General features: G+C 41.6%; 1 protein-coding gene across 9 annotated transcripts in view; it reads left to right on the top strand.

Annotated features, from left to right (window-relative positions):
- The window catches only part of zmiz1a (zinc finger, MIZ-type containing 1a), a 145,106-nt gene that overhangs the window by 86,818 nt on the left and 40,847 nt on the right, over positions 1–17,441 (top strand). For 7 of the 9 annotated variants that reach the window (XM_036574192.1, XM_036574191.1, XM_036574189.1 and 4 more), the window contains 2 exons: positions 4,526–4,645; positions 14,426–14,539. In XM_036574192.1, the coding sequence (XP_036430085.1) occupies positions 4,577–4,645; positions 14,426–14,539 (183 nt within the window). In that variant the 5' untranslated portion in view covers positions 4,526–4,576. Of the gene's footprint in view, positions 1–3,324; positions 3,574–4,316; positions 4,430–4,525; positions 4,646–14,425; positions 14,540–17,441 lie in introns of those variants that run through there. The other 2 variants (XM_036574188.1, XM_036574186.1) reach the window with 2 other exon arrangements.

Here is a 17,441-nt window from a genome sequence, read left to right as displayed (position 1 = left end):
CTGCCTTTTGTTTTTGCGCTCTGCCGGTATGCATTATTAGTCGGCCCGCTCCTCTGATATGATTAATCTTCCTTCCGCTTCGGAGGGTCGTTTCATGCCCAGATGGGTTTGTTGTGTAATCCCTGAGTATCACCTCCTCTAATTGTGTACAGACTGATGCGATTCATATGGCCATATACTGAGCAGCATGTCAGCGTGTAAGGGCACAGTATTGTGGCAGCTTACTAAAGGGCAAACGCTAGCAAATATTTATAGCACCCACGTTGCAACGCAGGCCCGGAAGAATTTTGGGTCATACCTACTTGTACTACGAAATCTGGTACTGGCTGAATGTCTGACTGTACAACTTGTGTTTGGAATGACTTCATGGTCAGCTTCTGGTGCTCTCTGAATAACGAGGACAAGGGTTTGTTTTCATTGAGGTACTTGGTGTGTTATATAACTGGTGTTTTTCCAACCCTCCCTGCCTGAGGGACAGAGGAGGAGAGAGGAGGAGAGGGAGTGAAGAGAGAGAGAGGGAGGAAGAGAGGAGCAAGGGAGGAGCGGACTTAGGCTCTGGGCTCTGGGCTCCACTCCACAACCGGCCTGCGTCACTGGACAGGATGCTGGGCAGCCGCCGCAGTGATGTTTTCGTGTCATCGCCTTCCTCCTGACGCGTGCAGCCATGCTTTTGTTCGGCAAACAAAACCCAGGACCATGGGGGAAGAGAGAGAGACGGAGAGAGAGAGAGAGAGAGAGAGAGAATAGCTACCTTCACCACTTCCTTTCTCTCCTGCCGTCTCTAACTAACTCCCTCTCTCTCTGTTTCTCTCTGTTTTGGCCGCTACACGCTGCAGGCGTGAGAGACAGCAGGGTTCGGTGGGAAATAGTTAATCAATAGCCACAAGGTCGGCTGGGCAAGCCGCAGGTTTGAGAGTGTCCTGTCAGTGAGCTGGAGCAGAGGATTTGTAGCGCTTGTAAAGGCTTAAAAGAACATGCGGTAGTTCTGCACTGATAGCTGGCCTGCAGTGTGGCAGAGAGACACCTGCTGGCCACCAGCCATCACTGCAGCCTTACTGGCCCATTTTTTGAGGAGCTGACCAGATCTCTTAAAGCCTTTAAACTGCAAGGGCCAGTATATTTTCATACATATTAGATATTGCATATTAATTATCTCACACATATTAGTTTTATAACAGTTACTGACTAATAAGTCTTAAAGGGATGGTTCACCAAAAAATCCAGTATACATAGCTTGTACTGAAGCTACAAAGCTTGTATAATAAAGGATTTTGGCTGCAGTAGAATTTCCATACTTTTCAGGTGCCTTAGCTTCATAGCACCAATACAAAACTAAAAGAGGAAACTTCAGACACAGACACAGTAGTTAATCAACTACATTTGGGGTGAGGGGGAAACTGCGTACATTAGATTTTTCTCTGAACTATTCCTTTAAAGAAATACTTCATTGCTTTCCATCCTTATCTCTGTCTGATGCATCTTTAGCTTGCAACTCATTACCATCAACACTACTTTTGACTTTTTTTTCTGTATTTTGCAAATAATTAAAAAACTCATTCATTTGAAACACATTATAAAATAAGTCAGTGGGCTGGTGCTGAAACACCTCACCATTGTCTTCTGTTTTAAATATATTTTGAGTCAACATGTTTTCTCTTCCTTTGTAAGTATAGGAATTATTGTCCATGATGATCAATCATGTGCTGCAACACATAGAGATTAGCTTAAAAATCGCTGGGGCATTCCTTTGAGTTTAATAACTTAATAATAAGCCTGCAGGCTGAGGGGTTAAATTGCCAGCTTGGCTCCTGCTGCTTTTAGGTTAAGTCAGCTAAATTTACCATTACAAACTGAGCCCTGTGAATCCCAGAATAAACCGATAGTTTATTTTTCTTTTGTGTGACCTACTAGACTATTAAAGAGCCAGCAAGTACATGCCTGTCATCCTCTGTTACCATATACGCCAAGCCCTCATTAATGAGCGTGTCAAGGCTGTTTCTTCTTAAGAACCCCCAGTGCAATGCATTCCAGCACCCAAATCGTGTACACAGCGGCCACCCCTCACTGTGGCTTGCCCAGTAGAGGTGTGTGAAGTGAGCTTTATCAGGCCACGGCAGCGGACAGGCGCGGGTGCCGCATGCTGGGGGATTCTCTGCCTGTTTGGATGGAAGAATTTGTAAGAGTGATGGCGATAAATTGGGCAGATGAGGGATGGAGTCCTGCCTCCATCGCTCGGCACCTATTAATCGGGCCACGTGACCGCCCCCAGTGCATGAGTTACGGCGGGACCCAGGGACCCTGGATTTATCCCTCGCTGAATGTAGCTGTAAATCAGCCGGCAGGGCAAAATTGATAACCTTGAATGTAAGGCATGATACCTTTAACACCGTGTAATAGACATGCTTATGGGATGCAGCCTCTGCTTCTGAGACGGGAGGCTTTTCTGAGTGTAATTGGTTGCAAACACCCCACACCCCATCTTACTCTAAAGTGCATTCATCCCAAGTCTTCAGCCTCACACATACACTTTAAGTTCAGTTCAGAACAGCATAACAAAGTTGGGCAACATGAATGATGCACAAAATAGTGATAATAAAAAAGTGCAAAACGACATAATGTAGTCCAAATAGTGAGAATATTATACCAAAACTATATGTGTGTACAAATAGGGGTGGCAAAATACATCACACTGATCTGAAGGTGACTGCATCAATTTCAAAATATTAGAATCAAAATATTTAGTTATTTTAAGTATTTTAATAGTGTAATAAAATTTTCAGGCATAAAAAAGCTGCTGTAGGGGTGGAATATGACAGCATATGACAGTATGCTATTGTTATTGTGATCATTTTTATTATAATGAGCATATAGTGGTTGTCAATTCTTAAAGAACACTTACGAACTGCATGTGTCATTACAAAGAGGGCATAATTACTTCTGTTTCACTGAATTTAGTGCAGAATGATATGCTGGAAGAGCTTGATATATTATTTTTTATTATTTTATCACCCACCCCTAAGCTGGTGTAGTTTCTTTTTTCTGTGTTCTATTGTCATCTAGTCACATTTGTGCTTTCAGTGTATTTTCAAAATAATCCTGAATCATAGCAAAATAACAGTGTAATGAATCATGGTGAAATTTGAGATTTTATGATGCATTGGATCGTCCTCTAAACAATTATAAATCCAGTCATTATGAAGTCAGTTAGTGGAGTTGTGTCTTGGTGATACTGGAAGACGTCTATGTGTTGTACGTATCATTAGGCATAGTTATTGCACACTGCAGTGGTGATTGTGCATCAACGTTGCAACACTCTATGGTTTAACGACCAGAATATGGGTGAGTACTGTAACTGTAGCTTGACAGATATAAACTGTCTACTTATGTGTCTTAACATCTAATAGCCACTGTCAGTGAACAATTGTTTGCTTGTTTGTTTTGATGGCACCGGCTGGGCCTGTGCTTCAGCGCTGCTGTGGGTTTGGGTTTAAGGATGTGAGGCTAGCGTATCCATGACAGAGCGGCCTGTGGATGGGTAACCGAGGACGACCTAACTCCTGAGCTATGCAAACAGTAAGGTGACTCCACTGCCTTTTAAGCGAGCTGGGCTATGCCAGTGCAGATACAACTTGACTCAATCAGAGCTGATAGGGCGTGTGTGCATGTGTGGGTAACCTCAATAAACAGGCTGTCTTTGTCATTTTGATTACTGTTCAAAGATTTGGAGTTTTCAGAGAATGCTTTCAGTCATATAAAACCACTTTGGTAGTAGATCAATGTATAAATCGATTATAAATTGATTATAAACTGATTATAAATTAACAGGTTTTAAATAATTAATTAGAAGCTAGGAAATCTGTTTGGCTTTGGCTTATTTAGCTATTAATAAGAAATTTTAAATGAGAAATTTAAATGTGAACAGAGCTGTAAATGACTTTAAAATGTCAAGGAAAGTTGTGTAGCATCAACAATAAAAGAGTGGTGATCAAATGTCAAGCTGCATAACTTGACAAAAATTTGTAATTTGCGCAGGAAATTACAGCTTATTTTAACATTTCCTGGAATTCCTAAAAGACTTGAAAATATTTGATAAAACAGCCACATTTTTGAGTTTCCTTCATAAAACTAAAATCTGCACTGTATAAGTGTTTATTGCTTAAAGAATAACTAAAATGTTTAGGATGATAAGTAATTCCAAACTTATGAATGATGGCGTACAGCTTGCCCAAGTTGTAGTGTGCCTGTTTCTGTGAGTAAGCAGGCTGTCATATACAGCTCAGGTTCCTGCAGTTACCCCCATCATCACTGCTCCACAGACATGCTCTGGCCTGGTGAGAGATGGATGGAACGTGTCCAAGTCTTATCCTCGAAAACCGAAGGGAAAAAAGTCACCTGAACGCTCAGTGTCTTTCAGGGCCTTGTTGAGACAGTGAGGAGTTCAGTGATCTACTCCGAAGTGCTTTCTCTCTTTCTGTCTCTCTCCTACTCGCTGACACACTCTTCTCTTTGTCTGTGCATTTCTCAGGGAGAAGAACTTTAATGGCTTCCAGGTAGAGAGAAAGAGACAGCAATCAAGATGAACTCGATTCCTTCGATGGACAGGCACATACAGCAGACCAATGACAGACTGGTGTGCATCAAACAGGTGAGCACCGAGAGGACACCAGCTCCACCTTTATAAGAATTTATTGTATTATTATTATGCAAATGAGGTTCCGTTGTATGATATTTATACATGCCATGAGATCACCAGCTGTAAAATGCTAACCAAATCAACACTCATGCAGTGAACCCTTGGCTGTGTTCTGCTATTCTGTCAAAACAACAGAATGCAGCACTTGTCTATACTGCTGTTGCAGCCCTACATAAAGCCCTCATACAAATATAGCCTGAGCAGTGACACATGTGTGCAGTTGGTAGCTGAGCCTTCACGGCTGCTTGGCCTCCACTCTGTTCTGTGGGCTGCCTTAAATGGTGCTGTTAGCCTTCCCATTGGCTGGGCCTGGATCAGGTTGCAGAATGAGGCCAGGGCTCAGATCCTGAGTGCTGCTCTCCTCTTCTCCACCACGGCCCTTTGCACACCATTCCTGCAGTCTAATGCACAACACTCACATCTCAGACAGATATAGAGCACCGGTCAAAAGTTTGAACACACCTGATCGAAAGTGTGTTTATCTTAAAGGCATTTTGTCTAAAAGTTTATGAGTGACCCTTCAACTCTTAGTAACTGAGAGGTATTACTTTAGCTTTGCTATGCCATTCAAACATAAGTGTGCAATTACATATTTAAATACATAGTAAGTAGGAGTAATGATTCTTACATTGAAACCGAAACCACAGAACAAACGCCCACAGTCGAAGCCACCCGCCACTCCCCAAACAACCTGCTGCCACCACTGCAATTTTTCATAATTAACACTATAGCACATGCAAATCACAAAATTCTTACTCTGTTTAAAGTTAGGGTAAGTTTATACCATGTTCTTTAGTCTTCTTCTCTTTTTCCCTTGTCTCAATGAGCTATGAATGAGAGATAATATAGACTTATATAATACTGTTATTATCGCTATTGATAAATGCCACTTGTAGGATTAGTATGTGGGCCCACTACATAACCTCAATATTAGTTTCAAAGTGGTTTCTAGGTGCTTCTCAGGTGAATATAAATGGTGACGTTAATAGCTAGATATGAATTAATTATGGATTATGAATTATAAATGCTGAATGACGTTTTTGAAAATCGCCTCTGTCATGTCTTTTGATAAACAAAAATGTTCCAAATCTAATATGTTTTGCAGTGAAAGTGAGTCTACCACTAAACTTCAGTACTGTTAAAGCAACTTAACTACCACCTTTGACAAAGCTTACCGGTTTGCATGGGGCGCAGCCGTTTTAGTTTGTGTTTAGCAATAGTTGTATTTCGGCTTCTTAATGACCTCATAGTTCAGGGGATACAGCGATGTTCAGAGGAAAAATATACATATGGCAAAATTTGGACAATGATTTTTGAAAACACTATTTGTGTTTCTCATAGAGGAAATTACTGACAGGAGAATCGTGGGCTGATACTGATGCCGATACATAAACGTTTATAAAATAAAGAAACTGGGGCTAAACCTACCTGTTTTAACATTATGGAGAAATATAACATTTATTTTTATCAGGTTACACATGCTGTAAATTGAATAAAATGCAGATAGTTTAGTGCAGTAACCCATCTGCCCTTCTGTGGTGCAATAAATGCATCATCAAATATTTTATTTTGAAATATCAGTCAACTCTAAACATCTGTCGTATGCTGATATGATTTAAGGCAAATATCTGCCGATACTAATTCAAACTGATGTAATCGTGCATCCCTAGGTTCTAATATTGACATGTCCCTGACTGTGGCAGGACATCATGACTTTAGTTGTCTGTTTGTTCTATTTGATAGTTTTGATGCCGTCACCTTTATTAAACGTGTAAAAAGTAGTAAAAATTAGGAAATTCTTCTGTGAATAGATGTGATCAAACTTTTGACTGGTAGTGTACATGCAGACACACGTGTGATGTATGAGTTAATGCACTGCTGTAAGAGTTGATTCAGTGCTGAGGATCAGATATATATATATACACACTCTAGTCACATACTGTAAACACACAGGTAATCATGACCCAGGGCAACAGTTTGTGATTCTAGAGATCACTAATTGCTTGGTGGTGTTTATGAGTGTGGGTGTGACATCTTGTGCCTCTTGACAGCTTTATGGAAGTGTAGTACATGACTGTTTATACAATTCAAGAATTTTTGGTATTTAATTTCCCTGCACTTCTTTCTTCACCTTTGCTATTCCTGCTTCAATTAGACAAGCGTACAACATTCCCGAATCCCAATTGAAACATTTTCCGTGCTTAATTCATAACAAATGACGTTACTAGCTTTATTATGCATGCCAGATTGTGGCTGATTAACCCTAAAGACAAAACGCAATCGATTGAAGCTCATTAATCAAATTGAAACGGCACATTTGGGGTGTGGTGAGGCTGCGGTATATTGCGTGTGACAGTTGTCCCAGTCAGTACAGGTTAGTGATTGTCAGCGTGTGTGCATTTGCATGCGTCCCGGAGCAGTGCGCTGTTTTGATTTGGGGGTGCTGGCTGGGGGCCAGGCTCTGTGCTGTTTTTTTTTTTTTCCTCTGGAGCAGGTACTGCCTGATCCTGTCTGCTGGTAAACAAGGGCACCTTATCACTCCAGGGCTGTCTTTGAAGCCCGGCTTCCTGGGAGGCTGATACTCTGTGAATCTGATGGGGACTTTCTGCTGGGTTTCTTTTCTCTCTCTTTAGCGTGTGACTTGCTGTCTCGCTCTTCTCCCTCTCTTTTTGTTCAAAGTCAGCTCTGTGGCATCTAGCCATAAATGAAATAGCAAATTTGTGGAATCGCAGTTTCAGAGAGGCACACACTTTAAAAATATGTTACAGGGAAAAATGCTATGCCTAAGTGTTTAGTAATTTATATTAAAAGAAGAGCGTCAATGCCAAAAGTAATTTCCTTTAAACAGAAGAAACTGTAGATATGTATAAACATAATACACAGAGCTCTGAATGCAATGAATGAATGCGATAAAGCAGCAAATTTAAAACCACTAAATGCTTTGCCTTTATGTGCATTGTTTAAAAACAATAGAGTTAAAACCTCTATTTTGACATTCAATTAGGTAGAACAGCTGCATTTACAAAATGAGGTCTCTCAAGGGCATTTTCTTGAGAATCAGTGGAAATAAGCTGTAAATTTGATATAAACAAAATGGCTCTACAAATTCTTTGTTAGGGCTTTAGTAAACTAATCAGATGCAGTTTAGCATGCACTGTTAGCATGCATCTGTCAGTATAATGTAGTGTGAAGGGGTAAGATTCTCTTTTCTTCATTTTGAACTGGATCTCTCTCTACACATGTATGCCATTGTTGTCATCTGACTTTCATTTGCGCAAGCCTTGCATCTGCATTCCTGCACTTCCTCAGCACAGGCCTCCTAGTCTGCGGGAAAAGCCACACGCCCAGCAGAGAGCAAACGAAAGCTGTCAGTCACACTAAATGAGATATTTTCTTCTATTGACTGACATCACTATTAGACCTACAGCCTTACAGCTTTATACTTACATTTGCGTTTACTCATTTAGCAGACAGACTGTCTGTCATCTAGGCATCTAGTTTTCATGACCTTTAGGATGAAAGTCTTGTCATTGGTTGATATAATCTACTACAAATGTTTTTTTCAGATATTATACTGCATTTACAGTGTAGTGGAATCGCTTACCTTGCCAACCATTAATCTCTTTCTTGGCGTTTTGCTAAATTGCGTGTAAGTTTAGCTGCCCACTGTAAAAGTAAATGCAGAGTTCTAGGCTAACTCTGTGCACCCTTGTTTTTAAAAAAGCCAAACAAAGTTAAAATCTTTGACCATCTCCTCATCTCCATCGTCTCAACACCAGCATGTGGTCTGAACATGGGCATGGCACACGACAGAACGCACTGTGCCACTTTTTAACTGATTGGCTGGAGGAGTTTGCTTCTTATTTGCATAAAGTTGTGAAAGCAAGTATGTGGACACACACTTCAGTTCCTCACTCTTATAACTATATAACTCCCATATTAGTTTCACAGTACTAATTAGTCACCAAATAATTGATCAATAATTAGTCCAAAATATAATAGCCAAACATTAAGCCAATAATGAGAGGGTAAAACCGAATAAAGTAAAGTGCAGATAAGCTTTGTGTTACTGTACAGAAAAGGTAGGTCTTCAGACCACAGCAGAAGTAACGAGAGACATTGTTTAGACCTTAAATAAGGGTCAAGGAAGCTAAAGCAGTGAAACCTTTTCCTACAGTGTGTTTATTCGAGTTTACAAGCACAAGGTCTGTGGCTTCCCACTGAGCTGCATATAGCAAAACTCCATTCTCCTGTTCAGTTGCCTTTATACTACTCTTATTGTTCACAGCACTTCCCCCGGAGCACTTGAAAATTGGTATCTCGGATGATCAGAACAATTAATTTGGCTCGTTCCCCTTCAAGACCATGAGAAGGAATTTCAGTGATTGAAAATAATTAGGGAAACATGGCAGAGCAACTCAATTTTAATTAGAAAGCCTTTTTTTATGTTCTGGAGCAGGACTGAATTGCTATTTGCATGCAACAGGAATACAAATGTGTAGAGCTGTTGAGCTCTGCTGCTGGAGGAGGCAGATGTGCATGGTTCACATGCTGAACTGATGAGATGAACAGCTTCTGTGGGAGGTTCCCGGATGGAGCAGGTGACAATAGAAATCTCTCTTTAGATTAGATACACACCTGAATTCTACACCCACACTGTGTTTTGTCATTTGTCTTACTAGTGTGGGAGATGTTTCTTTCTGGGCTTGCTGAATTGCGCCATAGTTAAAAAGGATGGACCGCAGAATGTATTTTTGATAGGTGGGGCCAGGCACCAACGCACCCTGGTTATCATTTTCTGATAGTTTGTTCTTTTGTTTCATAGCTTTTACTCACTGTAGCCTACATTGTCATCAAAATGATACAATGCTTTTGATCTGCTCTCAAGTCCTATGGCATTAATAAACCCATGTCACAGCTTGAGTATGGTTAAAGTCAGACCTTTCATAATGAAGCAGAACTCAAACATTATTTTACTTAAGTTATGTAAATCCTCTCTATTTTTATGCAATAACATGGGTAGGATAGTAAATCCATACAAAGATAGATCTTTATGTACAGTTTGGCTATTGATAGTTATTTGGCTCAGGTAAAAAAAAAGAAAGAAAGAAACAAAAAAGAAAGAAAGAAACAGGAAGCCCCCACCCCCTCTGCAATGTCTGTTTGCTGCAATGTAGCGTGGCACCAGAAGAGCAGCGTGAGGCGCTGTACATCAGGAGTGACAAATGGCGGAGTGGAGAGGTGCCCTGTCGTGGACAGGTCGTGTTTAGACAGTGTCAACGTGGCAGGGGGAAAGGTGGAGGTTTGGCCAGAGCTTTCGGAACACCTGTGCTGTAGTCATGCCAACCACACTACCTCACTGACCCACAGCACAGTGTGACCGCCATCACATCAGCTAGCCTGTGGCACTCACATTGCAATTACCAGCCATCATCTCTCTGCTTAGAGAAGTCATGTCAGGGTGTTTTTTTACTATTTGGTAGCTTTCAGTCCTTATTTAATGTAAATAAATGCTCATTTTTTTAACTAATATGAATTGGAAATCATAATGCTTTTTCCTTTCATATTGTGACGTGTTTCGGAGTGAAACACAAGTGTCAGCAAGGGTCTCTGAGCTAACTGAGGGAGGGTCTGAGGATCTCAAAGCAAGCTGATGATTGGTGGGGGTGGTGGGAGTATGAGGTTAAACATGATATTATTGGTTAATATTATTTTTTCCTGCTTGCTGGTGCACAGTGACATAATCAAAAATCAGAATATGTTTCATTTAAAAAATAGTCATTACATGAAGGATTACAGGAAAACAAGAACTTTGTTTTTTAAGTGTTATAGTATGATGAATCATGCTTAAATAACAAATATTTTTTTTTACATTTCTGCATAATTAAACCATTAATATGTAAAAAGCCATTCAGAATGATTTGATGTGAAATGTGATGTTATAAAGAAACTTTCCAAGTCTGAATCCAGCGGTGGGAACCAGATGTGCAAAGTATTTAATGCTCTCAAAAACTTATTTAGAGAGGTATTACATAAAATAGAAACAAACTCATTGCTTGATACCCAAGACATTGTTTTATGATAGATTTGTAATCAGCTTTTGGCCTAGAACATATTTTCTAAAATACATTCATGGCAGAAAGGTACATGCAGTGTTTTGTAAGGAAAACTGTAAGAAAACTGAAAGAATTTTTTTCAATATTACATAGAAAACTCAGACACATGTCAGTACACTGGTCATTGTGGAAGCTAAATAAAATAGACGTTGTGACCCCTGGCTCCTGTTACCACCACTGTAAATTGAATTTGAGTCAGAAATGTTCTCTGTAACGCACCATTTTCACGTCAAACTCTCTGAATTATTCTGTTTACATCTCAATGACTGAATTATGCAGAAATGAATTAAGGTCGAATTCCCATCTAATATGGTCAGATATGAACTAACAAGATCAGTTTTGATTTCATGTTCACTTTAATTTGAGGAAACATGTGTTTGTATGCTATCAATTGTAGCTTTAGCAGCCACCTCCTTAATAGACTTCTCTCTCTCTCATTCAAGCCTGCACTGCTGCACTCGCATTGCAATTATAACCATCCTCTCTCTTTTTTAAGATAAGGCCATGTTAAGCTACTCTGTTTACTGTTTGGAAGCCAGCAATATTTATTATGCATGTTTTTTTGTTTTTTTTTTGTGGAAAGGAATACGTTGTATACCGTCTATTGTAGCATGAGTATCTTATCTCCTTAAAAGATTTTGCTCTCTCTCTCTCTCTCTCTCTCTCTCTCTCTCCTGCCCTACCATCAGTACCCTCCTCATTCACTACAGCGTGCTCGCTCATTACACTGCATCCACTCAATCAACGACTTATTCACCAATTTCTTCTCCACCAGCTTTTTCACAGCCTGCACAGCTCTTATGCTGTGCAGGATTTACTCAGCAGGGCTCTGTGGCAGCGCACACTGGCTGTTTGTCACATGAGCTCTTTGTCAGTGGACACCAAAGCCACTTATTCAAATGGCGACCTCTGCCGCCCCCCGGAGACAATGCTGCTTCCTCGCTGCAAAAGCAGAGAAGAGGAGGCACCCGTCGCTGAGCAGAATGGAAGTTTTCAGAGCGTCTGCGGCCTCCTTCCCACCGTGGCCAAACATCAGCCGAGCCGTTTCCATACAAGAAATCTGGAGAGGTTGTGCGGCTCGCTCGTTTGTTTAAATTTCTCATCATGTCTTGTGAGCTGCAGGCTGGAATGGGTGGGGGGTGCTGAGGAAAGGATAAACAATTTCAGGGCTCAATAAAATGGGAGAAAAAGAGAGTAAGCCTCTCCTCATTCAGTTCCGCCACAAAGCCTTGCCTCTTGCGTGCGCCTTGTTTGCCAGCCTGTTTGGCTATTCCTTTCAGTGTTGCGGATCTATTACATCTTAGAGGACAAAAAGATGATGAGGAGGGTGGATTAGGACATGCTGGGGTGGCTTGAGGAGGCCTTGAAGAACGCTGAGCTCTTTGTTAAAGGGGTGCGGAGAGGGGTTTCTGTCCCAGAATGCACAGCTGCGCTCCAGCCAGGAGGCCACGGGTTTTAGTGACCGGGTCTTCGCAGGGTCGTGCAGATGCAGAAGAAGCAAAGCAGAGACAAAGGATGGCAGAGTAAGGCTTAATATGATAGACACTCCTCACTTAAAATACCGTTCATCGCAGACAAATCTCATGTTTCTGCGAAGGTCAAATTTAGCAGGAACTACACAGTGATCAAAACAGGGATGAATCGATAGAGAGAGGTTAAATTCTGCCATAATCCTAGTGTCTCTTTTGAGGTAAGGGCCTAGATACACTAAGCTGTTTGTGTTCTGATACGATGATTTGGCTTCAGTTCAGAGCAAGATTTCATTGGCATCTCATACCTGAATACTGAATACTTTGCTGAGCATTGATCTGCTGTGACAATAAATCAGCAAAAAAACTTTAAAACATCTGAATCATTCACTATATTACTGTAACTATGTTTAACTATAGACTATGCTCCTTACCCCAACTGTAGTCAACCCACCAAGACATTTGTTGCCTGAAGTTTCCTTCTTTAGTTTTGCAGTGGAGTCATGATAGGAAGTCAGTTATAAAAGAGTTGATTCTTCGACGCTGACATGTCTGGGAGTTCAGGTTGACTCTTGGCCAATGACCACGAGAGTCTAAATACTTGGAATCGACTCTTCAGCTGTGTTTCTTGATTGTAATTAACTCGAGTGACATTCTGATGGGGCGGCACGGTGGCGCAGTGGGTAGCGCTGTCGCCTCACAGCAAGAATGGCCTGGGTTCGATTCCCGGCCGGGTGACCAGGGTCATTTCTGTGTGGAGTTTGCATGTTCTCCCCGTGTCTGCGTGGGTTTCCTCCGGGTACTCCGGTTTCCTCCCACAGTCCAAAAACATGCAGTCAGGCCAACTGGACATGCTAAATTGCCCCTAGGTGTGAGTGTGTGTGTGGATGTATATGTCTGTTTGTCTGCCCTGCGATGGACTGGCGACCTGTCCAGGGTGTATCCTGCCTTCCGCCCGATGACAGCTGGGATAGGCTCCAGCACCCCACCGCGACCCAGAAGGATAAGCGGTTTAGATGATGGATGGATGGATGGACATTCTGATGGAGGCATAATGCAGGAAGGAGTTTGAGTAGTACGAGTTTATTTAATTGCCAAGCTTTGTGCCATGAAAGCACTGCTCACCAGCCACTGCAAGCACAAACTACATGTGTGTGTATATATTTACTTATATAAGTAAATATGTCAATTTTTTATTGGACGTTTCCCTTATCCTATAGCCTGTTTACATTGTAGCATGCAGTCTCCCTTCAGCTACGCCTCATTGTGATTGTGAGAAATCTCATGGTAAGATGTGTAAACTATCAAACATTAGTCACCTGTAACCGTTTTCCATACTACCTGGTCGTTTATTTACAGGTGAGAATGTGTCCTATAATGTAGCCTAGATTCCACCCGGGGCAAATCCAGGTTCAGGTGGAATATGTACATTCTAATGCTTTGTGGGTTTTTTCATCCTGTCACTATGATCTGTAGCAACTCAGAAACTGGGGACACCATTTAAGAGGGGTTTATCTCTAATATATCCCTTTATCAATTGCTGTAGTACGGTCTTGGTCAAAGTTAAGCTGTGTCAAGGAGTCAGTGGGTAGCGCTGTCGCCTCACAGCAAGAATGGCCTGGGTTCGATTCCCGGCCGGGTGACCAGGGTCATTTCTGTGTGGAGTTTGCATGTTCTCCCCGTGTCTGCGTGGGTTTCCTCCGGGTACTCCGGTTTCCTCCCACAGTCCAAAAACATGCAGTCAGGCCAACTGGACATGCTAAATTGCCCCTAGGTGTGAGTGTGTGTGTGGATGTATATGTCTGTTTGTCTGCCCTGCGATGGACTGGCGACCTGTACATATGTACATTCTAATGCTTTGTGGGTTTTTTCATCCTGTCACTATGATCTGTAGCAACTCAGAAACTGGGGACACCATTTAAGAGGGGTTTATCTCTAATATATCCCTTTATCAATTGCTGTAGTACGGTCTTGGTCAAAGTTAAGCTGTGTCAAGGAGTCAATTCTGTTGATTCCAGCATCAGGAGTCGAGAAAACCTGGAATCATGCATCACTACTATGGGGCTAATGTCATTCACAAGTAATGGAACCTTATGCACCATCAGTTAGCTTTAAAGTTAAATTTGCTTTCTTTTTCCTTCCCACAGCACTTACAGAACCCGGCCAATTTCCAGACAGCGGCCACGGAGCTGCTGGACTGGTGTGGTGACCCGCGAGCCTTCCAGAGGCCCTTTGAGCAGAGTCTGATGGGATGTCTGACGGTAAGACAGCAGCTGCTCCTCTTCTGTCCCCCTGTCAGGGCCAGCGACGGAGGTTAAAGCAAAAGTCACGCTTCACATAGCCTTCTGCCCATTTCTCTCCCTCTCATCTCTGTCCACTGTCTCCCTCTCTCTTTCTCTCTCTCTCTCTCTCTCTCTCTCTGACTGTCCTCTCTCTAACCCCCCCTTGCCCTTTTTACTTTTCTCTGTTTCTCAGTGTCTGTTTCTCTCTCTGTCTCGTCCTGCCCCCTCTTCCTCTTTCATTCACACTCACACACACACACACACACACACACACACACACACACAAACACACACTCTGTTTCTCTAGGTTTCCCTCTCACTCTGTCCCTCTCCCCTTTGCTCTGATAAGACACTGGTACTTAAGCACAGGTCAGACAGAAGCAGTCACCCGTCCCAGCCTCTGCTACAGCTCCTCATCGATTATGGCAGGAGGCCAGTGACCGGCACCTCCAGCCTCGTACTGGCCTCCAGAGTGGCTGTTTTGGGTGGCTGTAAGACCATCCCCTCTATTGATTTTCACCACAGAACCAGTGAGCAATCTCAATTATTCACATAATGATTTACTGAAAAACATTTGAAAATTACTGTCTTATCAGCAGCTGTTCACTGATTGAACAGAGGCTTTTTTGTTTCTTTTTTTCTGTCTTTCTTTCTTTCTATAAGAGCAGCTGGAGGAAATACCCTAGATGAATCTTCAGCTTATGGCGAGAGATTATGGGACTTAATGGCAAACTGAAGGAGCATTGAGTAAACGACAAAATAATCATTATACTTTAAATAAGGCCTTAAACCCCCTAAAGCCCTGATTAAACCCCTCAAGAATTCAGCCACTCTTTGAACGCTCTTATAGCCTTTTGCCATTTAATTAATTACTGTAAATGCTGATATCAAGAGTTCATGTACAGAGCAAATTCCATCTCTGATCTCTTTCCCTATTTCGATATTTGCTTACAAGCAGAAAAATTCAAAGACAGGAACTTAAAGGCAGGATTTTTGTGCATAGTTGTAGTGAGTCCATCATGTGTCATCAAAGGAGCGCACAGTGAAGATGACGAGAGAGATTGTAAGTGAGTGTCAAAACAAGCGTGAACTTGAAGTACAGGATGAAGATCACTGTGGCTTTGATCTGCTGACAAGACCACCCGTAGCACAGCGGTCAAGGATTCAGTCAGATTTTAACCCAGTGCTATAGCAATACTTTCTGTATGCCATATCCTGTGTATGTATGGCCATATTTATAACTGCATACTGAGAGCACTGTCTACCAATTTTGTCTACAGTATTTGTCTACTGTGAATTAATTTATAGACTTACTTACATTCCTGAGAAATTCAGATTTCTTTGTAGTGGTGGTGATGGAACCAGGGGTTGTGAAATCTACAGCCCACATACAGCCATTTTACTTACTATCCAAAACAACCAGTGAACCTACACATACCTTCAGAGTTACACATGTCTTCTAAATTTTTATATTTATTGTTGATAATGGTACAATAGTGGTAAATATGGGAAAATATGTTCTTTGGGAAATATTGTGCTTTACAAAGTCATGCATGTCCTTCCCTCATTGTGTATTACAAAAAATACATTTTTGGACCAAGTTTTATCTCAAAACTGTCATGAAACAATGTCTCAGGCATCAGGCAAGGTATTTGTAACCATGTCCTGTAATAGCTTTCTATGAGATCGCTTTTAGAGACATTGAACACTTCGAATATCTAGTTCCTATCACCACCATTGTTAACAATTCTGAACCAGTAAATTTCTTAAGAATGGAACATTTCACTTCAAACCACTCTGAATAGTTTTGTTTATTATTCAGAAATCTTGAAAAATGAGGAGAATTCCCTTTTAAGTTTCACTTGCTCCTTATCCTGAATGGCGTCATTTAATACTGAATATCTAATATCTATATTTTTGCATTTTTGAATTGTAGATAATACAAGCATACCTCACATATTTTAAAGCAAGTAAATCCAAGCAGCCTATTCTATGCTGCCGTTATTTGCCACAATAAAATTACTTTGTTTAATATACAGTGTGGCCCAATGTAAAGTAATATGCTACGTTTTTAAAACTTGTTCAAATAACTATTATATGATTTGTCTAACATGCAGAAACTATAGCTTTCTCAGCTTTGAACACGCTGTTGCTCTTGCCGCTAAGTGTATAATAAACAGCAGGGCTTGCAGTAAAGACACTCAGTGCTGAAGATATTAGGAGTGGTTGTAGAGCTGTTTTAATTTTCCACTTTAAAACAGCTCCACACTGCACACAGACACATAAACTGCTTGTTAACTTTGCTTCACAGCTGCAAGTGGATAATGAACGTTTATGTCATCTTTACAGTGGCATAAATAGAGCTAAACTAAGCAAAAGAGACTTAACAAAGGACAGGAATTTGATCAGGCCTGATATAACATACTGATTCATTGAAATAGTCCTGGATTGGCTCCAGTTCCAATCTTTCAGACTGCATCAGGACATCCTTAGCGGGGTATATTGTGTATTAGGTGTTTATGTGGGTTCAGCCCCCATAGTGGATTGGAGCATCAGTGACCAGCCCCATGCCCCTCCCCCATGGCCCCCAGCACTGGTCAGGGTGATGGGGAGATGAAAGCGAGGAGCCGATAAGAATGCTGGCTGACAGATGCGGACATGTCGTACACACCAGGCCCCAGGGGCAGCAGGTAGCTCTCTGTCGCCTCCTCCCCAGCACGCGCAAACGCACCTCAATTGTCTCCCAACCTCACACGCTCAGCACTCTGCCAAATGATAAATGACATATCCAGCCTGTCCGTAGCTTTACCAACGACAGCTATCTGGAAGTGCACTGTTTCACAGTCTTTTCCTGTCAACCCGTGCATATCTGCAGCGCTAT

The sequence above is a fragment of the Colossoma macropomum genome, unplaced genomic scaffold (assembly GCF_904425465.1).
Source record: "Colossoma macropomum unplaced genomic scaffold, Colossoma_macropomum, whole genome shotgun sequence".
NCBI classification, from domain to species: domain Eukaryota; kingdom Metazoa; phylum Chordata; class Actinopteri; order Characiformes; family Serrasalmidae; genus Colossoma; species Colossoma macropomum.
This window is presented reverse-complemented; position numbering and strand designations above follow the sequence as displayed.